General features: G+C 42.6%; 1 protein-coding gene across 1 annotated transcript in view; it reads left to right on the top strand.

Moving 5' to 3' along the window:
• Window positions 1-7,587: 7,587 nt before the first annotated feature.
• Window positions 7,588-23,426, top strand: part of atp6v1ba (ATPase, H+ transporting, lysosomal, V1 subunit B, member a) — a 43,137-nt gene continuing 27,298 nt past the window's right edge. Inside the window, exon 1 of the mRNA XM_061689396.1 lies at window positions 7,588-7,786. Coding sequence (XP_061545380.1) covers window positions 7,687-7,786 — 100 coding nt within the window. The 5' untranslated portion in view covers window positions 7,588-7,686. The remainder of the gene's footprint in view (window positions 7,787-23,426) is intronic.

The raw sequence follows: 23,426 nt of genomic DNA, 5'->3' as shown, positions 1-23,426 counted from the left end.
TCGCTCCTTTGTCAAATCGGCGGCCATTAAGGCAGACATAATTGGAGAAAGGGTGAAACGACTGTCCTGTAAAAGTACTGCAAATGAGAGATGTACTTGGAAAATGGTTATTTTCTTGTAAATTATTCCATTTTGTAATTATTACATGATTAGTATATCTGGTAAAACAAGGACGAGTGAACGTACTGAATGGATTGAGTCATGAGTTAAAAGCTATTTGGTGCTGTATTGTGAGATTTGTCAAATGTGCAGTTCAAATGTGGATATATATATATATATATATATACTGTATATCATGTATACTGTACGGCTACATGCTTTGCCTTTTTCTTTTATTCATCTTCAGTGATAAATTCCATGATTGTTATACATCCAATACATGGTGGTTTGATAAGTATGACACCAATTTCTTTATTCTTCTTTTGTCTTTTTTTTTGTTGTTGTTGTTTTTTTGTTTCGTTTTTTTTTTTTTGTAATCTTTCAGGACTAAAACAATTCAGCACGCACGATCATCCGAAAACCAAAATAATAAAAAAAAAAAAAAATGTCTGTTTACAATGGACAGCAAGATTCCAATGTTACGATATGAATGACAACGCAGTGAGAACGATTATATGACAATGTGCTATAAGTAATCTCGATTTTTTTTTTTTTTAATGATTATAATTACTATTGTCGAAATGTGTCCAATGCCACAGTGACGTTGATGAGCAGACAACAACCAGTTCCGTTTCCCCGTTCCTCGGGCTGCACCCTTGATCCCACAGCAAGTCCTCAACAAGCGAGTTGCTGCCGATTCCAAAGAAGTCACACATTTCACGATAAATACAAGAAGCTCACGGATGTGTCATCATGTCTATATATTGTAGCTCTTCAGAATAAGGTCCCTGAACGTAGGAGTGTTTCAGACAAGACAACCCTGACTGTGTGTTTAATCCACCGACTGACTTGCTCTTGCCACTTTCGAGACAGTTTCTGCGTCGCCCCCAAGAGTCCAGCGCAAGTGATCAACGTCATTTTAGATCACACGGAAAGTCATCACAATGTTTGCCGCTTAGAAGGGTGTGTGCGGGCGTGCCTGAGAGAGAGAGAGACTGAAAAAATCGGTCTAATTTTGTCAACCGTGGCCTTTTCACTATATATCGCTGCTTAAGGTCATTCGTATTGTTATTTCCGTTCATTTTCCATTCAAACATGAAGTAAAGGCGTCCGGTTTCTTTTCAGAAAAGTATACTGATTTAAAGTATGACGGCGAACTCGGCTTTAATTTCCGGGAGACCTTACCAAATACTGACGAAGCTAGGGAATCGGAGTTGGATGCTGTCGAAACGTAGATGGGACTTTTGTGGCGAGGAAACTATTATGGCTCACACTTCTGAGATTCGAAAAAAAGAAAGCATTTGTTCCTTCAGCATCTGTCTTGGGAATCCCCCCCCGGAGGATGGAGGTCGCATTTATGCTTCCTGACACCCCCTCCGACGACCCTCCAAAGCTCCCCCACCTATTCTCTTCCTTTACCCTAAGTCCAATTAGGATGAAGACGTGTGTTTTTTGTAAGAGTGTGTGCAAGTTTGTGCGGGTGTGTGCGTGTCGGGGGTGGGGTGAGTGGGTGGTTTTGGGGGGGGTCGTCCTCCAGGCTGTCATAGGAGCAGACCACCAACATGTTTTCTCTCGTCGCATGGTCCTCATAGTATTCAAGCGCAGGTCTGGAAAAAAGAGAGGTCACATCCTGTCTTGGTTTCTTTTCTATGACTGCTTTTTTTGTTGTTGTTGCTTTATCGCGCCAAGCGTTTCGGTGCTCCCGGACTAACGCACCTCTTGTAAAACGGTCATCCTGAGGCCATTGCGCCGTGCAAAGTATTTCAAGGGAACTCCTGTTGTCTTCATGCGGAACGGGGAGAGGAAAACAAAACTTGAGCTCGACTGCTCTGCTGCTTTCAGAATAACGAATCCCATTAAAGTAGTCAAACAAGTGGGAAATGCTCATGAGATTGTTCAAGTAAAACACAAAGCCGATGTCAAATATGACTTCGGTGGCTTGAGTTATTATCTGAGCAGGGACCCGTGACTTGCGTCTATTGTCCGTAATTGTGTTTTATATTAAACTGGCCCTATCGTGGAATGCCCTATTGTCACAACGCACAAGTCCAATGAGATTGAGATGAGATGTCACGTCATCGATACTAGGATATTCAAATAATACACACGTCCAAACATTCACGTTTTGCATTTCAAACAATACGAGACGAGACAAATACGGGTGTATTGCAGGACATTTCAATTTGTTGTTGTCCGTTTTGATTTTAAGTCCCATTTATCGATGATCTCATTTATCGTCCCGTCTCCAAACGCTGGAGAAGAAGATGGACAGGAGCGGCACACCCTCGGACAGCGGTGTCGAACGCATTTTAGTCACGGGCCACATTGTTGCTGCAATTACCCTCGCAGGGCCATTGTGACTTTGTAACCACATAAAAGTTTCATTGCGTCATGAAAAATCAGTGCACGCCCACATCCTCACGGTTTGGCACTGCAAGCGCGACATACTCGCTGATTTTCTTTTTTCGATCGTCTTAAAATTATTTTTCAATTCTTTAAATTTGGTTTCATTTGACTTTCCCCCCCCCCCAAAATGAGCATCGGTTATCCGTGATTTTTATTTTATTTTTTTTTGCTTGTCGTGGTCTGGCCCGGTCCACACAACAAATTGATGGGTAAAACTATTCGAAAAAAGAAGTCAGGAATAATTGTTTGTTCAACTACGGATCAAGTTCCTGTAAAACAGTGGGTTTGGTAATTAAAAAAAAAATACTCGGAATATACCTGCAATATCTCAACGTTGTTATTATTACATTCAACAATTTGAATTGTTGTGACGTAATTGTTTTCCCCAATATCTGTCCGACAATTATCGATCACTTAGAGTTATCGTGCATCCCTAAAATTAAATGTGGAAGAGAGAAAAATGTGAAATGCAAATCAATTTGAATCGATCCATGTGACATCCAGTCAAACTAATGAAGATTTAAAAAAAAAAAAAAAAAAAGTTGGTTCCCCACCAATGGCCACTGCAGATTTCAAAGTGCCTCGCTTTGAGTCTGTTGCGAAGGGGGTGTCTTCACCTTAAGAGAAAAAAAATAATAATACAAAAAAATTATGCATTAAGTAGAACTACGAACGAGCGGTTCGTAAGTCGAATCCATTCGCGGGCAAAAAAACAAAAAACAAACAAACTGACGCCAAATCCGAATTTTCGCATTCACATCAAAACGAGTCAATCTACTTTTTTATTCGGACGAGCGCTGCAATGCATCTGTTTACTTCCGCCGCCATTTTGACTTACTGTGCATCGCTCTATCTGCTGAAGAAGGCTTAGGCACGGACACCATGGAAGTGTGGCCCGAAAAAAAGGAGAGCATGGCGGCAGAGAAAGGGAGAAAGTGGATCCAACAGAGCGTGGTGCTACCATGGCGAGGTAGCCAGGAGGCGAGCGAGAAAAGCGGCAGTTTGGTCCAGTCAGTGAGGATTTGTGGCATCGATGAGGAGAAAAGCAGACTTGGGATTCTACCTGTGGCCAAGCTACGGCGAGGGATCCTCGTTAAAGTAAGCCATTTTAAACTAAAAAGAAATTAAAAACAAAATCTGTACATGGAGAAGCAGCTCAAACGGCATCAGTCATAAGTCAAAATGTGCCTGCATGCTCTCTTACTGGTCCATCCATCCATCCATCCGTTTTCTGAGCCGCTTCTCCTCACTAGGGTCGCGGGCGTGCTCGAGTCGCAGGGCACACATAAACAAACAACCATTCGCACTCACATTCACACCTCGGGGCAATTTAGAGACTTCAATTAGCCGACCATGCATGTTTTTGGTACGTGGGAGGAAACCGGAGTGCCCGGAGAAAACCCACGGAGGCACGGGGAGAACATGCAAACTCCACGCAGGCGGGGCCGGGATTCTAACCCCGGTCCTCAGAACTGTGAGGCAGACGCTCTAACGAGTCGTCAACCGTGCCGCCTTCATAAAAAGAAGCATACATTTTGTAAAACGTATTTGTGCCGTATTAAAAGGCGCAGTCTCAGTTACGGGGTCTATTTCTGTATTTAACGCGCACCGTGTTATTGGGCGCAGGCATGCTAAAGCATACGCTAGCTTGAAACATACGGTAGCACGCACGCTCAAGCCATGTTTTTAAAAAGGCAGCGGGAGCAAAACTGAGTTCGGTTGTACTTTCTTTAACGACTTATGACGAGCTTTATTTCAATGATGACTTGACTGGACTTGCTTGAAACTGTCAGGTGAAGACTTGAGCCTTACAAGTACTTATGACTAAGTCACTTATGTTAAATTGTTGAAATAAGTTCTTCATCATCAGATTTAAACTGGAATTCGGCAGACCCTTGTTTGATATGCCCTGCGAGGTATGTTCTGTGACCCGCAGGATCTTGTGTTGTCATTGAGGGACCGGGGATTTTATGTTTTCAAACATGTCGAAAAGCATCTATTCAGTCGTTGACTGCGTACGGTGCGGGCGGTGAAAAGAATTGCCTCCTTCTCGAAGTTGACGTTTAACGTTTAAGAGCATCAAACATAATTATCCGACAACGGTAACCCCAGTCAACATAAAATGCTGTTGAAAGGGTGATTTTATTGATCAAGGGAAAAAAAATATCCAAAGCTACTTGGCCCTGTGTGAAAAAGTAATGACCCCGCCCCCGCCCTTGTTAAATCAGGACTCAACTGTGGCTAATTACATTTTTGATTTCATTTTGACTGACCACACCAAAGCCTGATTACCTCCAGACCTGTTCAGTCAATACATCCCTTTAATAGAACCTGTTTGACCAAAGCTCTCAAAACCTGCAACAAAATGTGGGAGCCAGCAACGTGGAACAGTGGTGAACCTTCCCAGGAGCGGCTGGCCGACAAAAATTACCCCAAGACCGCCTAGAGGTCACAAAGTAACCTCGGACTACATCTAAAGCACTGCTGGCCTCCCCTTGCCTCAGTGAAAGGTGCCATGTTTGACCAAAGCAGCTTTTTCTAGTATTTAGGATGCAATATTGGTTCGACGGTGCCTCAGTCAACGTGAAATCTGAATTAAAACCATCCGCGCTGTCCAGCGTACCAGACGTTTCGTTTTTTCTGCCGGGAGGCCTGAAATCGGGGTCTTTCAAATCTCTCAAGCTTATCTACGTCACTAGCAAAGATCTCCGTCGACATCTCCGCTCCCGAGCACGGCTGTCCACGTAACAAACGTGTGTGGTCTCACAAGTGGGTCTTCTACATGGAGCCAACTCATCAGGGGAAAGTTCTGAACCAAATATGGACAAAGTGGATCCAATACTGGTTCCAACAGAAGTAGCTGTCAGAGGGACCTTTTCTGGGCACTTGTATGACAAGACCAAGGTGGTTGGTTTTGTCATACAAGTCCACGTTAGAGAGTCATTCTATGGAGGTCTAAATAATCAAAATATGGGACCTTGAAGGTTAGCGTTCATGTGTCAAAAATAAGGAAGAGACTGGGCAAAAATGGCATCCATGGCGGAATTCCAAGGCAAAACAAAAAAAAAAAAAAACCCCGCTGACCAAAAGAACATAAAGCCTCGTCTAACTTTCCAAAAAGAATTCTCAAGACTGTTGGGAGGATATCCTATGGCAGGGATCACCAATGTGGTGCCCGCTGGCACCAGGTAAGCCAAGGACCCCATGACGAGCCCACAGGCCCGTTTTACTAATCGCTCGCTGGCAACGGGCTATAATCATTTTCGAAGAATGTTGTAGGAGTCATCATTTGGAAATGTAAACACCGGCAGGGCTTCATAGAAATAAAGTGTCCCATGTTCTAATGATTGTGATATATCACGAATGAGCCGTGTCTTCACATCAAGGAATAGCATTACTTGTTAATAATAACACCCATCCATGCATTTCGAGTCTTCAGTCAACCGGCCGCGTATGTTTTTGGTATGTGGGAGGAAACCGGAGGAGCCGGTGTGAACCGGCACGCAGGCGAGGCCGGCATTTGAACTGTGAGGCCGATGTGCTGACCAGTCGACCACCGTGCCAAGTAAGAGCATATTATTCAGTCATTCAAGCAAATGTGTCTTTTCAGAAGGTTGTCTCAAACATGGCAGCCCTTTGGACAGTCAAAACACAGAACCTTGACTGTCCGTCTAATGAGCTAATTCCTCATCCTGCCCAACCGGTTCACTCCTAGAGACAACTTCAACATCTCTATATCTTCAGCGACATTGTTTCTCAGCCATACATCACGGCGGGCCTCATCACTCTCCTAGAAAACGTTGCCCTTCATCCTATCCTAGCAGGGCAACGGCGAAGCTCTCGATTTTACCGGTCCATCTCCGTTGCTAACCCTCACCTACGGTCACGAGCCGCGGGTCGTGACCGCAAGAACGGGATCCCGGATGCGAGCGGCCGAAAGCAGTTTCCTCCGCGGGGCGTCCGGGGGCTGAACCGTGTTTTCAAGCGCAATGCTGCGTTATTGAAGTATGATTGTAAAATACAGTTCGCACATCAGGAGAGATCAAATCCCTTCGAACCCATCATAAAAGAGTGGCGACGATTGCTATTTATAAAATGAGGGCACAGCTTGTGTAGGCAGAAGCCCTTCAGTTGCATTCGTTTTCTCTTTTTTTCGCATGCAACCTGAAACGTTTGAATGAGCTCTCAAGGGACCGCCATCAGCCTCTTCAGTTTTCTAGTGGCTTTTCTGCCACCATCAAACCGATGCATGTCTGTATGTGATGCACGACTGCAGGTGTGGCGGTTAGGTAGGGGCCCACGGTTCGAATATCATCTTCAGACACACGCTCGCGAGCTATTGTTAACAGGATAGAATGTGACTAAATTGCAACTTGCCTCAAAATATATCATGGGACCAATAACACGCGGCGTATAACAGAACAACGGGATGTGGGAGGAAACCGGAGCGCCCGGAGAAAACCCACCCGAGCACGGGGAGAAAGTGCGGCGGACCCCAGAACTGCGAGGCCGGTGTGCTAACCAGTCGGCCACCGTGCCGGCGGTGGAGCTTTTAAAAATGTAAAACATTTATTTTGTCTATTGTTTGTGTTTGCTACTAGCTGGACAGCAATGTACAGCTTCGGACAGGGTTCGCCGACCTTTCGGAAACTGACACCGACTTCTTGGGTCCTAGATCAATATATACACTTCCTACTTTGATACACACTTCTGAAAGAACAAATTCAATGGTAATTATGTGTATGTTGTTATCGGCAATTAATGATATTTATCTTTGTAGAGACGCATCGTGTTCATGATTTCTCACAATAATTATTAACACTAATTTAACAATGTAGGAAACTGATGAATATCAATATGCAAAGCTTTATTTTGATCAATCTCTGCAAGTGGTTACTTTTTCACATATTTAAAAAAAAAAAAAGGATTATGACAGTTTCATTCGTAATTGTCGAATATGAATTTCTGCATGAGTCATTTGAGTCGCTTACGATTAAACATGCATACAAAAGCCGAAATAAAGGCTCTTTCGTCAACCGGCGACTTCCGCTCGCTCAGTCACATGACCGGCGACTTCCGCTCGCTCAGTCACATGACCCAGCCTTCCGCTCTCGTCTGTGTTGTGCAGCGCCAGTTAGCAAAGCTCACCGGACAAGACCGCCGATACCTTTCGCTCCAGCAATGGCAACATTAGTAGCAAACAGGGCGATGGACAACGGCTTGGCGGCGAGGACGCACACTCAGGCTGCGACCAGAAACTACATCTCTCAACCGAGGCTGAGTATGTACCGTGACTATATCGCTGCTGTCACCGTTGCCGTGTAGCTCGACGCCGACGATTGAATGAGTTCAAAGTGACAGTTGGTCAGATGGCGGCAGCGAACTGAAGCGCGAAGAAGTGACACGTTTGCTTTTTTTTTTTTTTTTTTTTTTTAACATTTAACAGAGGTCGCTGTTCGCGTCAGTCATTGTAGCAAGTCGGCTAAGCTACACGTAGCTTGCAAGCTATTGCTAATGCGGTTGATTTTGGCAGGCTCCCATCGGTGCGCGGGCACGACTTGATGACTTGACAACGTTGTCCGTTGATGTCGCGGTGTGAGCAAGGCTTTCGTGTCAGTGTTGTCATTCGAGGTCGGGATCCCCTGTGTTGCATTGTTGCAACCCGGGAGAAGGTCAGACTTAAAAGAGGATTCGGACGTCGGACGTCGTGAGCTCGGCGAAGACCGAATGGCGACGTGCGAACCTGTCACGTGACGCGCGCGTCACGAGCGTCGCAGCGTGCGTGCAGTGCGCGGGATCACGTGGCTGACTTGTTACGAAACTGATGGGGGTGGGGAGGGGGAACCGGCCCATTTTGAGAGCCTCGGACTATGTGAACCTGGGCGAGGTCAGGTCGCTGATGTTGGCCCTCGGGGCCCGGCCAAAACGTACGAAGATGTTTGTCTCAATACTTCTGTCCATAATTCGCATTTCATAGTTACTCATAGGAGTGTCCCGATCCGATTTCCAGACCCTTTCCAGAAAATATGAATATCGGGGACACGTTTTTTTGAATTCCCATCATTTCATTCAAAAAGTTAAACTTTCATAGATGATAGATAGATTTATAGATGATAATAGATGATACATTTTCGTTAAAAGTATTGATTTGTTTTGTTTTTGCATAATCTGGCCTTCCAGCTCAGAAAACCCACATTTTTTGGGGTCTGGTGCTCCTCATTTTCCTCTTACTAATACTCCATAGATTCTCAATGGGGTTTAGATCCGGCGATTAGGCTGGCCAGCCAAGCACTGTGATGGCATGGGCATCAAACCAGGTTTTGGTGCTTCTGGCGGTATGGGCAGGGGCCAGGTCCTATGGGAAGAAATCTGAAATCTGCATCGCCATCCAGATCCCCAGCAGATGGAATCGTGAAGTCCTCTGAAACATTCTGGTAGACTGTTGCGGTGACCTTGGATTTAAGAAAGCAGAGTTTACCAACACCTGCACTGGACATTGCGCTCCAAATCATGACGGACTGTGGATAGTTCACACTGGACCTCAAGCAGCTTGGGTTCTGTTCTTCACCCGTCTTCCTCCAAACCCTTGGACCTTGATTCCCCAATGAAAGGCACACTTTACTTTCATCGGAAAAGACGACCTTGAGCCACTGGCCAACAGTCCAAAACTTCTTCTCCTTGGCCCAATTGAGACGCGCTTCCTACGTTGGCTCAGGCTCAGAAGTGGCTTGACGCGAGGAACTTGACAGTTGTAGCCCATCTCCGGGATGGGCTACAACTGAGTGTGGTGTATTTTTTTATTTTTTTTTCGAAGCTGTGACTCCCGCCTCATTCCGCTCTTTCTGGATCTCTGCTAGATTCTTGAATCTAGTCCGCTTGATAATCCGCTCAAGCCCACGGTCCTCTCTTTTGCTGGCGCATCTTCTCCTGCCACATTTTGTCCTCCCCCTAGACGTTCCATTGATATGCCCGGAGACAGCACTCTGTGCGCACCCGGCCTCCTTAGCTATGAGCGTTTGTGGCTTACCCATCCTATCAGTGATGGTCTTCTGGCCAGTTGTCAAGTCTGCAGTCTTCCCCATATTGAACCCAACTGAGACAATTGAACCAAACAGTTTTGAAGCAATTGAATGATAGCCGGGGAAACCTGTGCAGGTGCTTTGAATTTAGTAGGTGATTAGTCTGACACTCTGTTTAAAACATTTATGGTATGGCCTGCAAAATTTGGGCTGATTTCTTCACAGTATTCTATTTTTTTTTTTTTTTGAATTCCTGGTTTCGTGGGTTTTATGAGCTGGAAGCCCAAATTATGTAAAAGTCAACAAATAAGTCCTTGAAGTTGTTTAAATTGTGGGCCCTGATTCGATAATCGAGGAAGGTTTAACATTTTGAATGGAATTATGGAAATAAATCAACTTTTCCATGCTATTCAGGTTTTTGTTTTTGTTTTTTTGTTTTTGGCAAGGGTCTGTATATCGGACTGTATCAAAAAATCTTTGATGTAAACTACGATACAAGCAGTCCATTCCAGACTCGGCTACAGCACTTCTATTCTATCTCTCTCTCTCTCTCTCTCTCTCTCTCTCTCTCTCTCTCTCTCTCTCTCTCTCTCTCTCTCTCTCTCTCTCTCTTCCTCCTCCTCACGTGGGAAGTTACTGCTTCAAGTTCACATGAATCTTGCATCAATTTATGCCTCACAAATGTTGGGTGTCACATTGAATATTCATGTTTTTGCGAATATGTCGATTCATTAAAATGTAGTTATTTCAAAACAGGCATATGTTTTTCCAGACTTTAGGGACATCCCGTTGTTTACAGTGGGGTTGAACTGCGATGCGTCACACTTGGAGCGGTTCCTAATATTTGAACTTTGTCACGTCATTCGATAAGGTCACCAAATTGGATAGTATTTATTGTGGAGGTGTATATTACTGTTGCTGTAGGTAGGGACAAGGCAGTATAGTAATCCATTTGTTGTGTGGCTCTTGGCAATGGTGGTGTTTTGTTTTTTTTGGGCTCCTAATGCTGTTTGAATTGACCAACCCCCGCCTGGTAAAGATGGTTGCGCAATTGTTTTGTTTATAGCCTTATTATTTTTGGCCTTGTGGAATACTTTGTTTGAATAGTCAAATGGCTGATTACTGATATAGATGTTATTGGCTCTTCCAAACACCGATTCCCTAACATTGATTTCTCTTGTTGAACAGAACAGCAGAAACATGTTTTTTTCTTCTTTTTTTTTGGTACCTTTATGCAAGTGTCAGAAAGGCAAGCATGGACTAAAAGCCTCTTCGAGAACAAGAAGAAAATTACTTAATGGACCTTGGCCTATCTTACTGGCAAGACGAGTGTATTTTGTGATGTAGCCCTTGTACTTACATCTAACCATCGTACCTCTGAAATGCTGTAATTCTTCTGGCAAGCCTTGCTCTGTAAAGCATATTTCTAAATGGCTGCAGCCCATGATCTGGTTGCAATAGTTGTAATTTGCCGCAACAGTTCACGAGCCTTGGACTGAAGACGGGTCGCTGATGTTAAAGGCTGCTTTTACAGTTCGAAGAGCCATGTTCCAATTTATTGCCTGTTTTTCATTTTGTTTAGTTTTAGTTTTTGTTTCTGTTTTAGATAAACTATACATGAAAGCTTTGTTTCATGATTGCTGATAAAAAAAAAATGGCCACCGTTATCAGTATTATCCTGGAGTGGTAAAAATTGTTTTATTTTGAATAGAACAAAAATACATCAACAGTCCTTTGTACGTTTTGCACCTTATACAATGCTTATAACCGCAAATAAAAATTATATGTATGCAAGAACTGAAACAAACATGTAAAAAACATTGATAGTGAGCACACAAATGAGACGCAAGATTTGACGTTTTACAATAAATACCATAGTAACGATAATTCAATTTGAAACAGAAATACTGTTTTCATGTGACCCATATCTGATATCTGTTTACAATTACTGAACATTGCGAACAGCCCACGTGTAGATTCCCACATTGCACAACTACAAGTATGCATGTGTCAACACCAGGCAGTGACACCACTGACGCAAAGAATAATAAATCAAACAAATGCATCAATTAGGGATGTGCCAATCCGACTTTTTCACTTCCGATCCGATACCGATATTGCAGCCTTGGGTTTTGGCCGACACCGATATCCGTCCAATCCGCTTTCAGCATTAATCACACACAATTGACTTATTTTGTAGTATGGAATGTTAGAAAAGGCGAGATCAAGTGATATTACTCAAACAGACAACAATAATCAGTCACAGTATATACGTATGAGAAAAAACGGACACATTTATGGGTTAGATAAAGTAACTGCTGTGCACGTCTTGACGTCTGAGGGGCATTGTGGTGCACACAAGGAGAGACGCAGTAACAAAGAAAGTAGAAGTCACGATCCAATATTATTAGGTTTTATTTCAGAGTGTTATTATATTGACTGTATGTATGTGTTTATACAGCGTTTGTGTGCCAATGTTCATTATTTTGAGAGCTATGTGCCGTGACTTCGATGCGAATTTCCGTGAGCTCGTCAATGGTGTTTTTGATTAATTGTGTTAGCTTTGAGCTAAAACAATGACGCTAGCTTGAGGAAGGAAACTAAGTCTGTGATGTATTTCAACATTCAATCGGTGTAATTCTTTTGTTATGTCTGTTTAGTTTTACAGTGAACAACTGGCGTGTGAATAAATGACTTTAGGCAAGCAACATTCACTCTTACTCCTTGCTACTATGTTAGCACTTTATCAATTTGTTGTTGTGATCAGTTGGGCTCTGCTGGATAGAGGTTCTGGGGCGGAGCGTGGAATGGACTGCTTGTAAAAGAGTGGTAAAATTGGACATTTTAGATTCAGTCCGATCTGATCGATGTTTTTTTTGTTAACAGACCAATTTCCGATCTCAAAGATCGGATCGGGTCACCGATAATATCAAACATTATAATTGCGTTGGCTCTCAGTAGGCTTTGTCTACCTGATTTCCTATTTATTTTTTTCCCTACGAACAGTTAAGCTGTGATGGTATGGGGCTGTGTTAGTGCCAATGGCATGGGTAACTTACACATCTGTGAATGTGTGAAGGCACCCTTAATGCTGAAAGGTACATACAGGTTTTGGAGAAACATATGCTGCCATCCAAGCAACGTCTTTTTCATGGACCCCCCTGCTTATTTCAGCAAGACAATGCAAAACCACATTCTGCACGTGTTACAACAGCGTGGCTTCGTAGTAAAAGAGTGTGAGTACTAGACTGGCCTGCCTGCAGTCTAGACCTGTCGCCCAATGAAAATGTTTAATAAATACTGTTAATGACGTGCTTACTCTAACTTTCTCACTGTCCCAGCTACATGGACGCGTGTTGTCCAGAGTTTGAATCCGTTTGACACTTCTCTCCCCCCCCCCACGCTGCGTTGCTTGAACGCGGCATGCTACTCGTGTACATTCTTCACGTGCTCGATCAAATTTGTGTTGAAGCATTTAGATGACGTTCCCCACGACGTACTTCAGTTGTGCACAGACTGCAAATGACTTGCGTGTTATTTATCTGAGACACTGCAAAATAGTCCCACACCGACGATGTGTTTTTTCACCGACGAGATTGAAGAAACTTTATTGGCCGTCAGATAGTTGCAGTACTGCGCAACAAGACAGGTGACCAGGCTAAAAATAAACTAGCTTTTGGATTCATACGCGACGAAGACGCGGAGTTAAATGTCTTGTGCGGAGCCGATCGATGACGTCATTGATCGGATCGGCGACTTTATGACATGAAAGACGATCAGCATAAAATGCTAATTATCGGCCGACACCGATAACGCCAATCAGATCGGTGTAAAGTCTATTTATGTTTGAGACAAATGTAACACGGTTTCAAGTTGAACAAAACCACACGTGTGGGATGGTCCTCCCTCCATTATCCAGTATTTTATTGGAGGACTACTTTTTACTTGAGTCACATTATCGTGAAGTAACAGTACTCTTACTTGAGTACAATATTTGGCTACTCCACCCACTTCTGGAGCGGACATCCTCTATTGCTAGTCTATGTTAAAGCAAATTTTTTTTGCTCATCACATCAGCCAGTGTCGTATTTGTTGCACTGGTCTTTTGTATTTTCGTGTTGAGGTTGTGGTCCCAGGGGAACCGCGAAGCACATGTATCATCGGCAAGAAGAGCTGATCCGCTAGTACATCTTGTATTAATTAAGAAACGCGCCTACAATTATCTAATTACTTAACTGATGTTAAATGTATTAAGTGACGGAGCGATGTTGGGGGTTATGTCACAACACAGAATGAACTAACTCCCATCCATCCATTTTCTACCGCTTCTCCGAGGTCGGGTCGCGGGGGCAGTAGCTTTAGCAGGGACGCCCAGACTTTAGGAGGAGGGTGCTATCCATGTGGCGCAGCTTAAGCAAGCATCGTGTGCAGATGGAGACGGGCCTGGCCCAAGTTGGAGGCCAAAACCAAAAAAGTAAAGAAATGAGGCAAATTGAATTTTCATCGTAAATACGTATTTAAGCCGTGTAAATAAATGTTTTTCTGCTTGAAGTCTTCCAGATTTGGTTAATTCATGTTAAAATCCCCCAAATTCTCTGCCCAGACACTCCCCTTCAATGTTTTTTGGGTCTCTCACCTTTTTCATGCCTTTGGTGTTTGCATGTCTGTTAAATGAAGAAAACACGTTAATACTTCAACATAGATGGAGGCATGTCTCAAACAGTTCATAAGATCAGTGTTAAGATGCTTTTTGTGACCTTTTTCTTGACTTGTCAAAGCTCTCGGAGATTTAAAAGCCATTCTGAGATAGAACAACAAACAGATTTTTCATCATACCGAGTCTTTTCTTCCCGGAGGCCTTTGTCTCTCTCGTGTCAAATGGGACAAAAGCTATTAGTCCGTGAAATGCTAGCCTTTGTTTTAGTGGTGCTTTCTGACATGAAATGTAATGAAAAGACATTAAGCGAGGCACAGTTCAGCTTTTGTGAAGATTTAATTCGTGGTGATAATGTCGTTGTGATAAATTAGTCTCATCTGTCACCACCAAATTAATTTCTATCAAATCTTTGTAATTCTATAAAAGTTACTTCATGTGTATTCTAATTAGCCTAACGCAACTAGCTTTTCAGTGACAGGGAAAATGCCTCTTTAGTCGGCATCTGTCTGTCTTATTTCGGTCAGCAAGAACAGGAAGCCAACCACATGAGCAGTCTGTTACTTGGCTACAGAAATCCCCTATTCCATTACTCAACTTTCCGACAGTATTATTAGTTCACTTTAGACAGTGGTGATTATAAATGTTCTTGTTTCAAATGGAGGTTTGTGGGTACTTTTGTTAAAGTATCAAAAGAAGTGTTATAAGGATGACAATTGCTGTGGAACCTGAGTTCTTAGAATTCAGAATTCAACAAAATCTTCCTCAAGAGCAGGGGTGTGAAACTCGTTTTGTCCGCGAGTCAGATGGAATAGTGGGCAGCTTGGCTTAGTTCAGCTCCAACAGTGATGACTTTGCCTAACATTAGGTCGTGGTTAGCATGGTGGGAGTTCGCTGCATTTCTAAAGTGCATGTATGTTGAATTTTACACCACGGCAACAAATGACCGATAGCCAATCGAACGCAAGATATTTATTTCATAAATCTGTTGTACTCGTGTACTGAACTAATGGAGATATTTTCTGTATTTACAATCCGTTACATGCGTTTTCTAACATTGCCAAAAGCTTACATTCAACAAAGTGTTCCGACAAAACACAGATGCATGGCTGGCTATCTGTACCAGAGTGAGGGAGGTCGACTGTAAATGCTGCGATTGAAAAAAAGACTTTGGCCCTCCCGCCTTCATTATCGCAGCCCAAATCCACAGCGCAATTGACCATTTTGGCCGTTTGAGGTCTAATTTCTCGATTCACTCACGAAGAACCGGAACATAATGATTGGACGTTGACCATTGCGACCGCGGCCGTGTCCACAAGTGTGTGATGTGGGTGGCACGGCAGAGGATAAGCGTACGCCCTGCAACTGGAGGGTCGCCGGTTCGTGTCACACCCGAGCGCATGTCGTCGCTGTGTCCCTAGGCAAGACACTTAACCCGCATTATTATTACTCCGGTACTCAGGTTTCCGCCCACGTCCCAAAAACATGCATGGCAGGTTAATTGAAGACTCTGAATTGCCCATAGGTGTGAATGGTTGTTTGTTCACACAATAATATGCCCTGTGATCGGCTGCCTGACCAGTTCAGGGTGTAGCCTGCTTCTCCCCCAGAGTCAGCTGGGATAGGCGCCAGCACGCCTGCGACCCCAGTGAGGAGTGAGTACCTAGGGTGCAGAACATGCAAACTCCGAATTGGAACCCATCTGCCTCACAGTTCTGAGGACCGGGGGTTCAAATCCCATCCTCGCTTGTGTGGAGTTTGCATGTTTGCATGTTCTCGCCGTGCCTGCGTGGGTTTTCTCCGGGTACTCCGGTTTCCTCCCATATCCCAAAAACATGCGTGGTTGGTTGATTGAAGACTCTAAATTGGCCGTATGTGTGAATGTGAGTGCGAATGGTTGGTTGTTTGTACGTGCACGGCGATTGGCTAGCGACCGGTTCAGGGTGTACGCCGCCCCCCCCCCCCGTCCGAAGATAGCTGGGATAGGCTCCAGCACACCCGGGACCCTAGTGAGGATAAGCGGTACAGAAAATGGATGGATGGATGGACAATCAACCATGAAATCGTTTGTCAACATAGAGACGGGCAATGTGCAATTAGTCAGAGGATGCGAACTGAAATCTAATCCTAACGGGAATGTGTGTTGGAGGATACGGTGTGGACGAGTAGCGGTTTTTGAGGCAATTAGCATTCCCACTTTCGATGGGGCTGTGGGAATCCCTTGTATTCCAGGCTAAGATGTGAATTTGAAGCTGCACATCACAGCAGCCACTGCTTAGTTGCACTCATTTTTGTTAGAACAATGGCGCCCCATCTCGATCCCAGCGCCGACCTCCTTGCCCCTCCCCGTTCCTCTTTTTAGCTGGAAAATTGAATTGTGTTGGAATGCTATTTGCCTCTTTTCTCTGGCACTTGAATGGCCTCTTCAGTATTTCACACCAAGGTGTCCTTCAGGGTGTGAGGTCAGGCTACCAAAACAGGCTCTAGTGGCAGATTAGGACCAATTAACATCTTTGTTCACAAAGGGCTTGGCAGTTGAACAGGCTGCAGGGTGACCCACACTGCAGTTGCATGCCAAGCCAAGAGACCGCTGCACTTGAGCTCAAGTAGCAAAGAGGGGTGAAGTAAGTTTTCCAAACCTAATGGGAATTGTCGCTACTTCACTCAACTCATGAACATATAGTCGCTTCAGGAATGGTGATTGTTATGAAGGGAGCACAAACTACCTTCACTTTTTTTTTTTTTTTTTTACTGCAGGGGCACATAATAACTGACACTGAAGTGCCTGGGTTATGTTTTTATTACAATAGGAGAAGTGCAACTACATATTCAAAAGTTACGCCCTCTTGCACACGGGCTTGGTGCCGCCAAGGAATCAAAAGAAATCAATCTTAAAACCACTTCAACAACCTCTGATTGTTTTTATTTTTTTATTTTATTTTATTTTTCCCCCACAAGGATGAGAAGCCATTTAAGAATTTTCGCAGACAACAGTTAACTAGTTGTTTTTAGTGGTTTGACCTAAACATTGACCTATTTCATTGAAGGAATAGTTTAGGGCTGCAACTAAACATTATTATTACATTATTTAAAAATCAATTACTTTGTTGATTATTTTATTGATGAATCAGATAAAAAACATTTTTAATTTCCATTCCTTTATTCAAAAGCGCAGGGCTTTATTTCAAATTGACAGTGCAGAAAATGCACAAATTATGATTCACTTATTGCTTTGGTCTGTAACATGTCAGAAAATAGGCAAATATTTCCCGAAGTCGCGGTAAAAGCAGATGTTTGCAAGTGTCTTATTTTGATTCAACACAAAGCAAATCAGTCTGCTTTCATGTAGGACTACAGAAATCTGAGAATATTTACTGACGAGAGGCTGAAATTCTACAATTTTAAATTAAACAAGGTCTCCAACGATTCGTCGATTAATTGATGCGCCTCGAAAATAGATAAAGGAAAAGAAGGAAGATAAAAGAAGATGCTTCACAAAGGGTAGTGTGCGAGACGGATAGGGTTCTGGTTTGTAATTTTGCAGAAACCAGTGTCACCCTCCACTGCAACATAGGCTGTGGAATAGTTGTCACTGTGATGAACATCACATCACATGCACAAGTTGATTTTAGAACGCATCAATGATAAGGTGAGCCACTTGCCACAAGCGATAACATGAACAAAACCATGACCAATCAAAACATTCCTCCTCATAATGGGACAATTACCCCTTAAATACAAACTATAGACATAAAAGCATAGTTCTGGTGTCGGTTTAGAGAAAAATAGCATTGCAAAATCAAATGTTCTGTATTGATCCACGTTTATGTCCTTGTCTTGGCCAGTCCAAAACTTTCCACGTCTTGTCTCTGATGAACTCCTTTGTTGCGTTGGCGGTGTGTTTTGGAGCTTCCAGTTGCGTTGCATCTTTTTAAAATTGGCAGTAATGAAGATTACTGAGCCCGTCCCAAACGAAGCCATGCAGGCCCAAGCCGTAACATTACCTGCATTGTGTTTATCAGATTAGCTTGTGTGTTTGGCATTAATAAAATTCTTTCTTTTCTCTTTGAATTTTATGGTGTCTGTAATTGTTCATGAAGTCTTGCTGCAAAAAGCAAAGCAAATTTATTTATGATGGGCATTTCATACACAAGGTAACTCAATATGCTTTACATGATTAAAATCATTTAAAAACAGGAAAACATATATTATCATTTACAACAAAGAGAAAAATAAAAGTACAATTAAAACAGCATATAGTGCAAGAAATATTTAAAAGTGGAAATGCTCTAAAAACCATGAGGGGAGGAAAAAAATTTCTTTTTTTTAAACCTGGAATTAAAAACATTCACACTTGGGGCTGATGTCACTTCTGTTGGCAACTTATTTCATTTGTGTACAGCATAATAGCTAAATGCTGCTTCCCCATGTTTGCTTTGGACGCTGTGCTCCACTGTTTGACCCGAGTCTGTAGATCTCAGAGCCCTAGCGGCTTATATTCCATTAGCATTTATTTCGTGTATTCAGGACCTAAACCATTTATTGATTTGTAGACCAGTAGCAGAACTTTAAAATCTATTCTCAAGCTGACTGGGAGCCAGTGGAGAGACTTTAGAATTGGATAATATGCTCTGACCTCTTTTGTTCTGGTCAGAACCTGACCGACAGCATTCTTAATGAGCTGCAGCTGTTTAATGCTCTGTTGGGGGAGTCCAGTCAGAACATTACAATAGTCAAGTCAACTTGAGTTAAAAGCATTGATGAGCTTCTCCTGGTCTGCTTGGCACATACAAACCTTCACTCTGGATATGTTCTTCAGATGGTAGAAGGCAGTTTTAGTAATTGATTGGATATGACTGTTGAAAGTCGGGTCTGAATCTATCGGTCCACCAAGGTTTCAGACTTGGTCTTTGGTTTTTAAAGAGAACGACTCCAGGTATTTACTAACTGCAATCCTCTTATCTTTATTACCAAAAACAATTATCTCAGTTTTGTTGTGGTTTAATTGAAGAACATTTTGGCTCATCCACTTATTTATCTGTTTCAGACAGTGACACAACACCTCAATTGAACTGTAGTCATCTGGAGACACTGCTAGACATAACTGCGTGTCATCTGCATAGCTATGATAGTCAACATTAAAGTTCCGAAGAATTTGACCCAAGGGTAGCATATACAGGCTGAACAGGAGGGGTCCAAGAACTGACCCTTGAGGGACCCCATTGGTCATTGCCATTCCATTAGATTGAACACTTCTAGTGGTTACAAAATAACTCCTTTCCTCCAGGTAGGACCTGAACCATTCAATGACTGTTCCATTTAGTCCTCAAAGACAAAGACAGTGATTCAACACCTCAATCGAATGGTAGTCATCTGGAGACACTGCTATATATCACTGTCGTCGTCTGCATTCAGTCCCCTCCACAAGTATTGGAACGGCAAGGTCAATTCCTTTGTTTTTGTTGTATACTGAAGACATTTGGGTTTCAGATCAAAAGATGAATGAGACAAAAGTTCAGAATTCCAGCTTTTATTTCATGGTATTTAGATCTAGATCTGTTAAACAACTCAGGAGAGAGCACCTTTTGTTTGAAGCGAACCACTTTTCAAGTGAGAAAAAGTATTGGAACGTGACTGGTGGGTGTTTCCAGTTGCTCAGGTGTTGCCTTTAGATTCACTGCTTAAACATTAAATAGTGCTTGTTTTTGGCTTTGGGTTTCACCTGTGAAAACTACATTTCCTGTTAAGCAAACACAAAGACCAGATAGCTTTCTATGGGAGAAAAGCAAACCATTACGAAGCTGAGAGAAGAGGGAAAAATCGATCAGAGCTATTGCACGAACATTGGGCATAGCCAATACAACAATTTAGAATGTCCTGAAAAAGAGAAACTACAGGTGTACTGAGCAACAGGCCGGCCTAGGGTGAGAGATGAAACATACAAGCCATACCAAAAGATGGTAAAGCACTCATCCGCAAGGAAGAAAGGATCTGCTTATGATCCAAAACACACAAGCTCATCTGTGAAGCATGATGGAGGCAATGTCATGGCTTGGGCTTGCGTGGCTGCTTCTGGAACGGGCTCACTTGTCTTTATTGATGATGTAACTCAATGATTGTAGCAGCAAAATGAATTCTGAAGTCTATAAAAACCATATTGTCTGGCAATTTCCAGAAAATTGCATCCAAACTCATCAGGAGAAGCTTCATCATGCAACAAGACAATGACCGAAAACACACTGCCAACACAACAAAGGACTTCATCGGGGGGAAAAAATGGAAGGTCTTAGACTGGCCAAGTCATGAACTGAAAGAGGCATCAATAAAGACCTGGAAAAGGATTTCAAATGAAGAATGGAACAAAGTCTGGTGAAGTCGACGTGTCACAGGGATGATGCAGTTCTTGCAAGTAAGGGTTATGCCATCAAATATGAAATGTTATCCACTTTTAAGTTAATTTAATGTCGTCTGTTCCAATACTTTTGCTCACTTGATAAGTGGGTGGCTTCAAACAAAAAGTGCTCTGTCCTGCGTTGTTCAACACTTCTACATGTAAATACCATCAAATAAAAGCTGGAAGTCTGAACTTTTGGCTCATATTCATCTTTTGACCTGAAAACCACATGTTTTCAGTATACAACAAAAACAAAGGAATTGACCTTGCCGTTCCATTACCTTTGGAGGGGACTGGATGCAGATGACACAGTTATATATAGCAGTGTCTCCAGATGACCACCATTCGATTGAGGTGCTGCGTCACTGTCTTTCTTTTTAAATGCTTTTAATCATGGAAAGCATATTGAGTAACCTTGTGTATGAAATGCACAGTATAAATACATTTGCTTTGCTTTATCATGTTTTATCATGTGCTGCTACAGCTAACAGGACTAAATATGATGCTGAGCCGTAGAGGCGAACGTTTACTTCCCGCCCGGTGTCAATGCAGCATAAGTCTTTAATCATTGCCTCCGTGGCAGCGAAAAAGCTACACTGCTGACAAGTACCGTTACCATGAAGGGTGGAGGAGGAGTATTTAACAGGAGAAAGATGGGGATGCCATGCTAATTGCTAAGCTATTGTGACAGGAAGTCTCAAAACACCAAAATAAGTGATTTGGTGATACCGTACACTTGTCACATCGGTCTGGCTCAAACTGCGTTATAGCGCCGAGCAGGGGTGTCAAACTCATTTTTGTCACGGGCCAAATTGTTCGTAGAATTACCCTCAGTGGTCCATTATGACTTTGCAACCATATCAATCTTTCATCGCGTCATGAAAAATCGGTGGACCCCCACATACTCGTGGTTTGGCGCTGCCGTTACATACTCGCTGATTTTCTTTTTTCAATCGTCTTAATATTATTTTTCAATTCTTTAAAATGTTTTCATTTTTCTTTTTTCCCAAAAATGGGAAGTTATCCGTGGAGTTTTGCTCGTCGTGGTCTGGCCCGGTCCACACATAGAAGTTGATTCAAATAATTTGGGTTTGCGGGCCACATAAAATGGTGCGGTGTCCCCCGGGCCGTAGACTAACCCATTTTGAAGAGCAAAACATAAGGCAAACTAATAAGTGTCTAGTGAGAAAATACTGTTATAATAATGATAATGCTGGACAGCCACACAGAGACCGGAATCAGGAACCGGGAATTAATTAGTATATCACCACTAGTCCGCTACGTCACTTGAGAAAATGGGCCTATAAATGCAAAAGTACATTCATGTAATATTCATTCATTCATTTTCCATACCGCTTCTCCTCACTAGGGTCGCGGGCGTGCCGGAGCCTATCCCAGCTATCTTCGGGCGAGAGGCGGGTACACCTTGAACTGGTCACCAGCCAATCGCAGGCCAATTAATGTAATAAATATTCATAATATAAGATAACCGTAATTTGTCCCACAAGGGGGAAATTTGCATCGTTTCAGTAGAGGAAATAAAAATGGAAGCGAATACATTTGGCTGCAAATGATGCAATAAATACGTTCGAAAAACAAATATTGAAGCCATAATTGATTTACGATTATCGTGTCAATGATTACGTTGCGCAGTTGAACAGTATGCAGGATTATTTTTTATCGTATTACGTAATATAATGCAATAACTGTCCCGCTGTCGTGTTCTTGACATCATTTTGAAAATAGGATAAGCGGTTCAGAAAATGGATGGATGGATGGCAATTCAAACAAGTTGTTCTGGAAGTGAATTTTGAGAGGTTAACAGCTCTGCAGTCATAGCCGTGAATGCAACGTTACTAATTGGTAAAGTAATATCTTTGGGTGTTTCTGCTTTCAGTTTTCAGCTTCGGGTTCCTCATTTTCGGTTTTGGGTTTTCGTCAAGAATTTTCATTTCAACGCATGGCTACTTTTTATTTGTTGTCCTATTCATCTTTTGATGGCAAAATGTTCAGTCTCCAGCAAATGTAATGAAATTAGACGCACTGTTTCAAGGCTTTCGGAGAGGAGTGGAACATGATGGCTGTATTAATGTGAACATGCATACTGGAGTCAAATGTCTTAAAATCGAATTCGCCTCGTCTGCAGCCTGTTACTGGATCTACCATTCTGATGCTGTTGATATTCAGATTGCCAAGAGGCTCCTATATAATTATGTGCACCAATTTCCCAGTGTTATTACTATTAACATAACACGTCAGTAAATATTGGAGCTGTATGAAATTTTCTGGCAATTTGCGGGCTAAGTGTAGTTATTTCTTTTTAAAAACATGGCCAACATGGCTTACATGCACTTGTGTGAAGAAAGGGTCAGCTATTAAATGGCATAATGTTTGAAATTTTAAAGGACCTTCTATAAGAGCATATTTTCTCTTGCTGCAAAAGGCATGTGACGATTGAGGGTGTTGTTTGAGATTCAAGTCAAATGTCTCTGGGCAGTTTTGATCTTGGTCTTAGTCTGATTCAAATACATGATGAACCAGTTGTTGTTTTGTGCAGATTATATTGTCAGAATGTTTCCTTAACCATTTTAAACCAGTTGTAAGTGTTCATCCATACTATCCTCTGTCCAACAGTGGAGCCAACCACTGAAGCTTTTACCTACTTGTGTAAGGTGTTTCATCATACGTTGTTAGAACACAGTCTCGTCACTGATCTGAATAGTAAAAAAATTACAACAACAAAAAAAAAAACCGTCATCCATTGTTGCATATGTATCTTTCTCAAAGAAGTATCTATACAGGAAAGACAAGCTATAGTGAAGCTTCCAAGTTCAGTTCTACAAACCCCAATTCC

Source organism: Phycodurus eques, chromosome 11 (genome assembly GCF_024500275.1).
Source record: "Phycodurus eques isolate BA_2022a chromosome 11, UOR_Pequ_1.1, whole genome shotgun sequence".
Classification (NCBI taxonomy): domain Eukaryota; kingdom Metazoa; phylum Chordata; class Actinopteri; order Syngnathiformes; family Syngnathidae; genus Phycodurus; species Phycodurus eques.
Note: the sequence above shows the minus strand (reverse complement) of the source record. Positions and strands in the feature narration are given on the sequence as shown.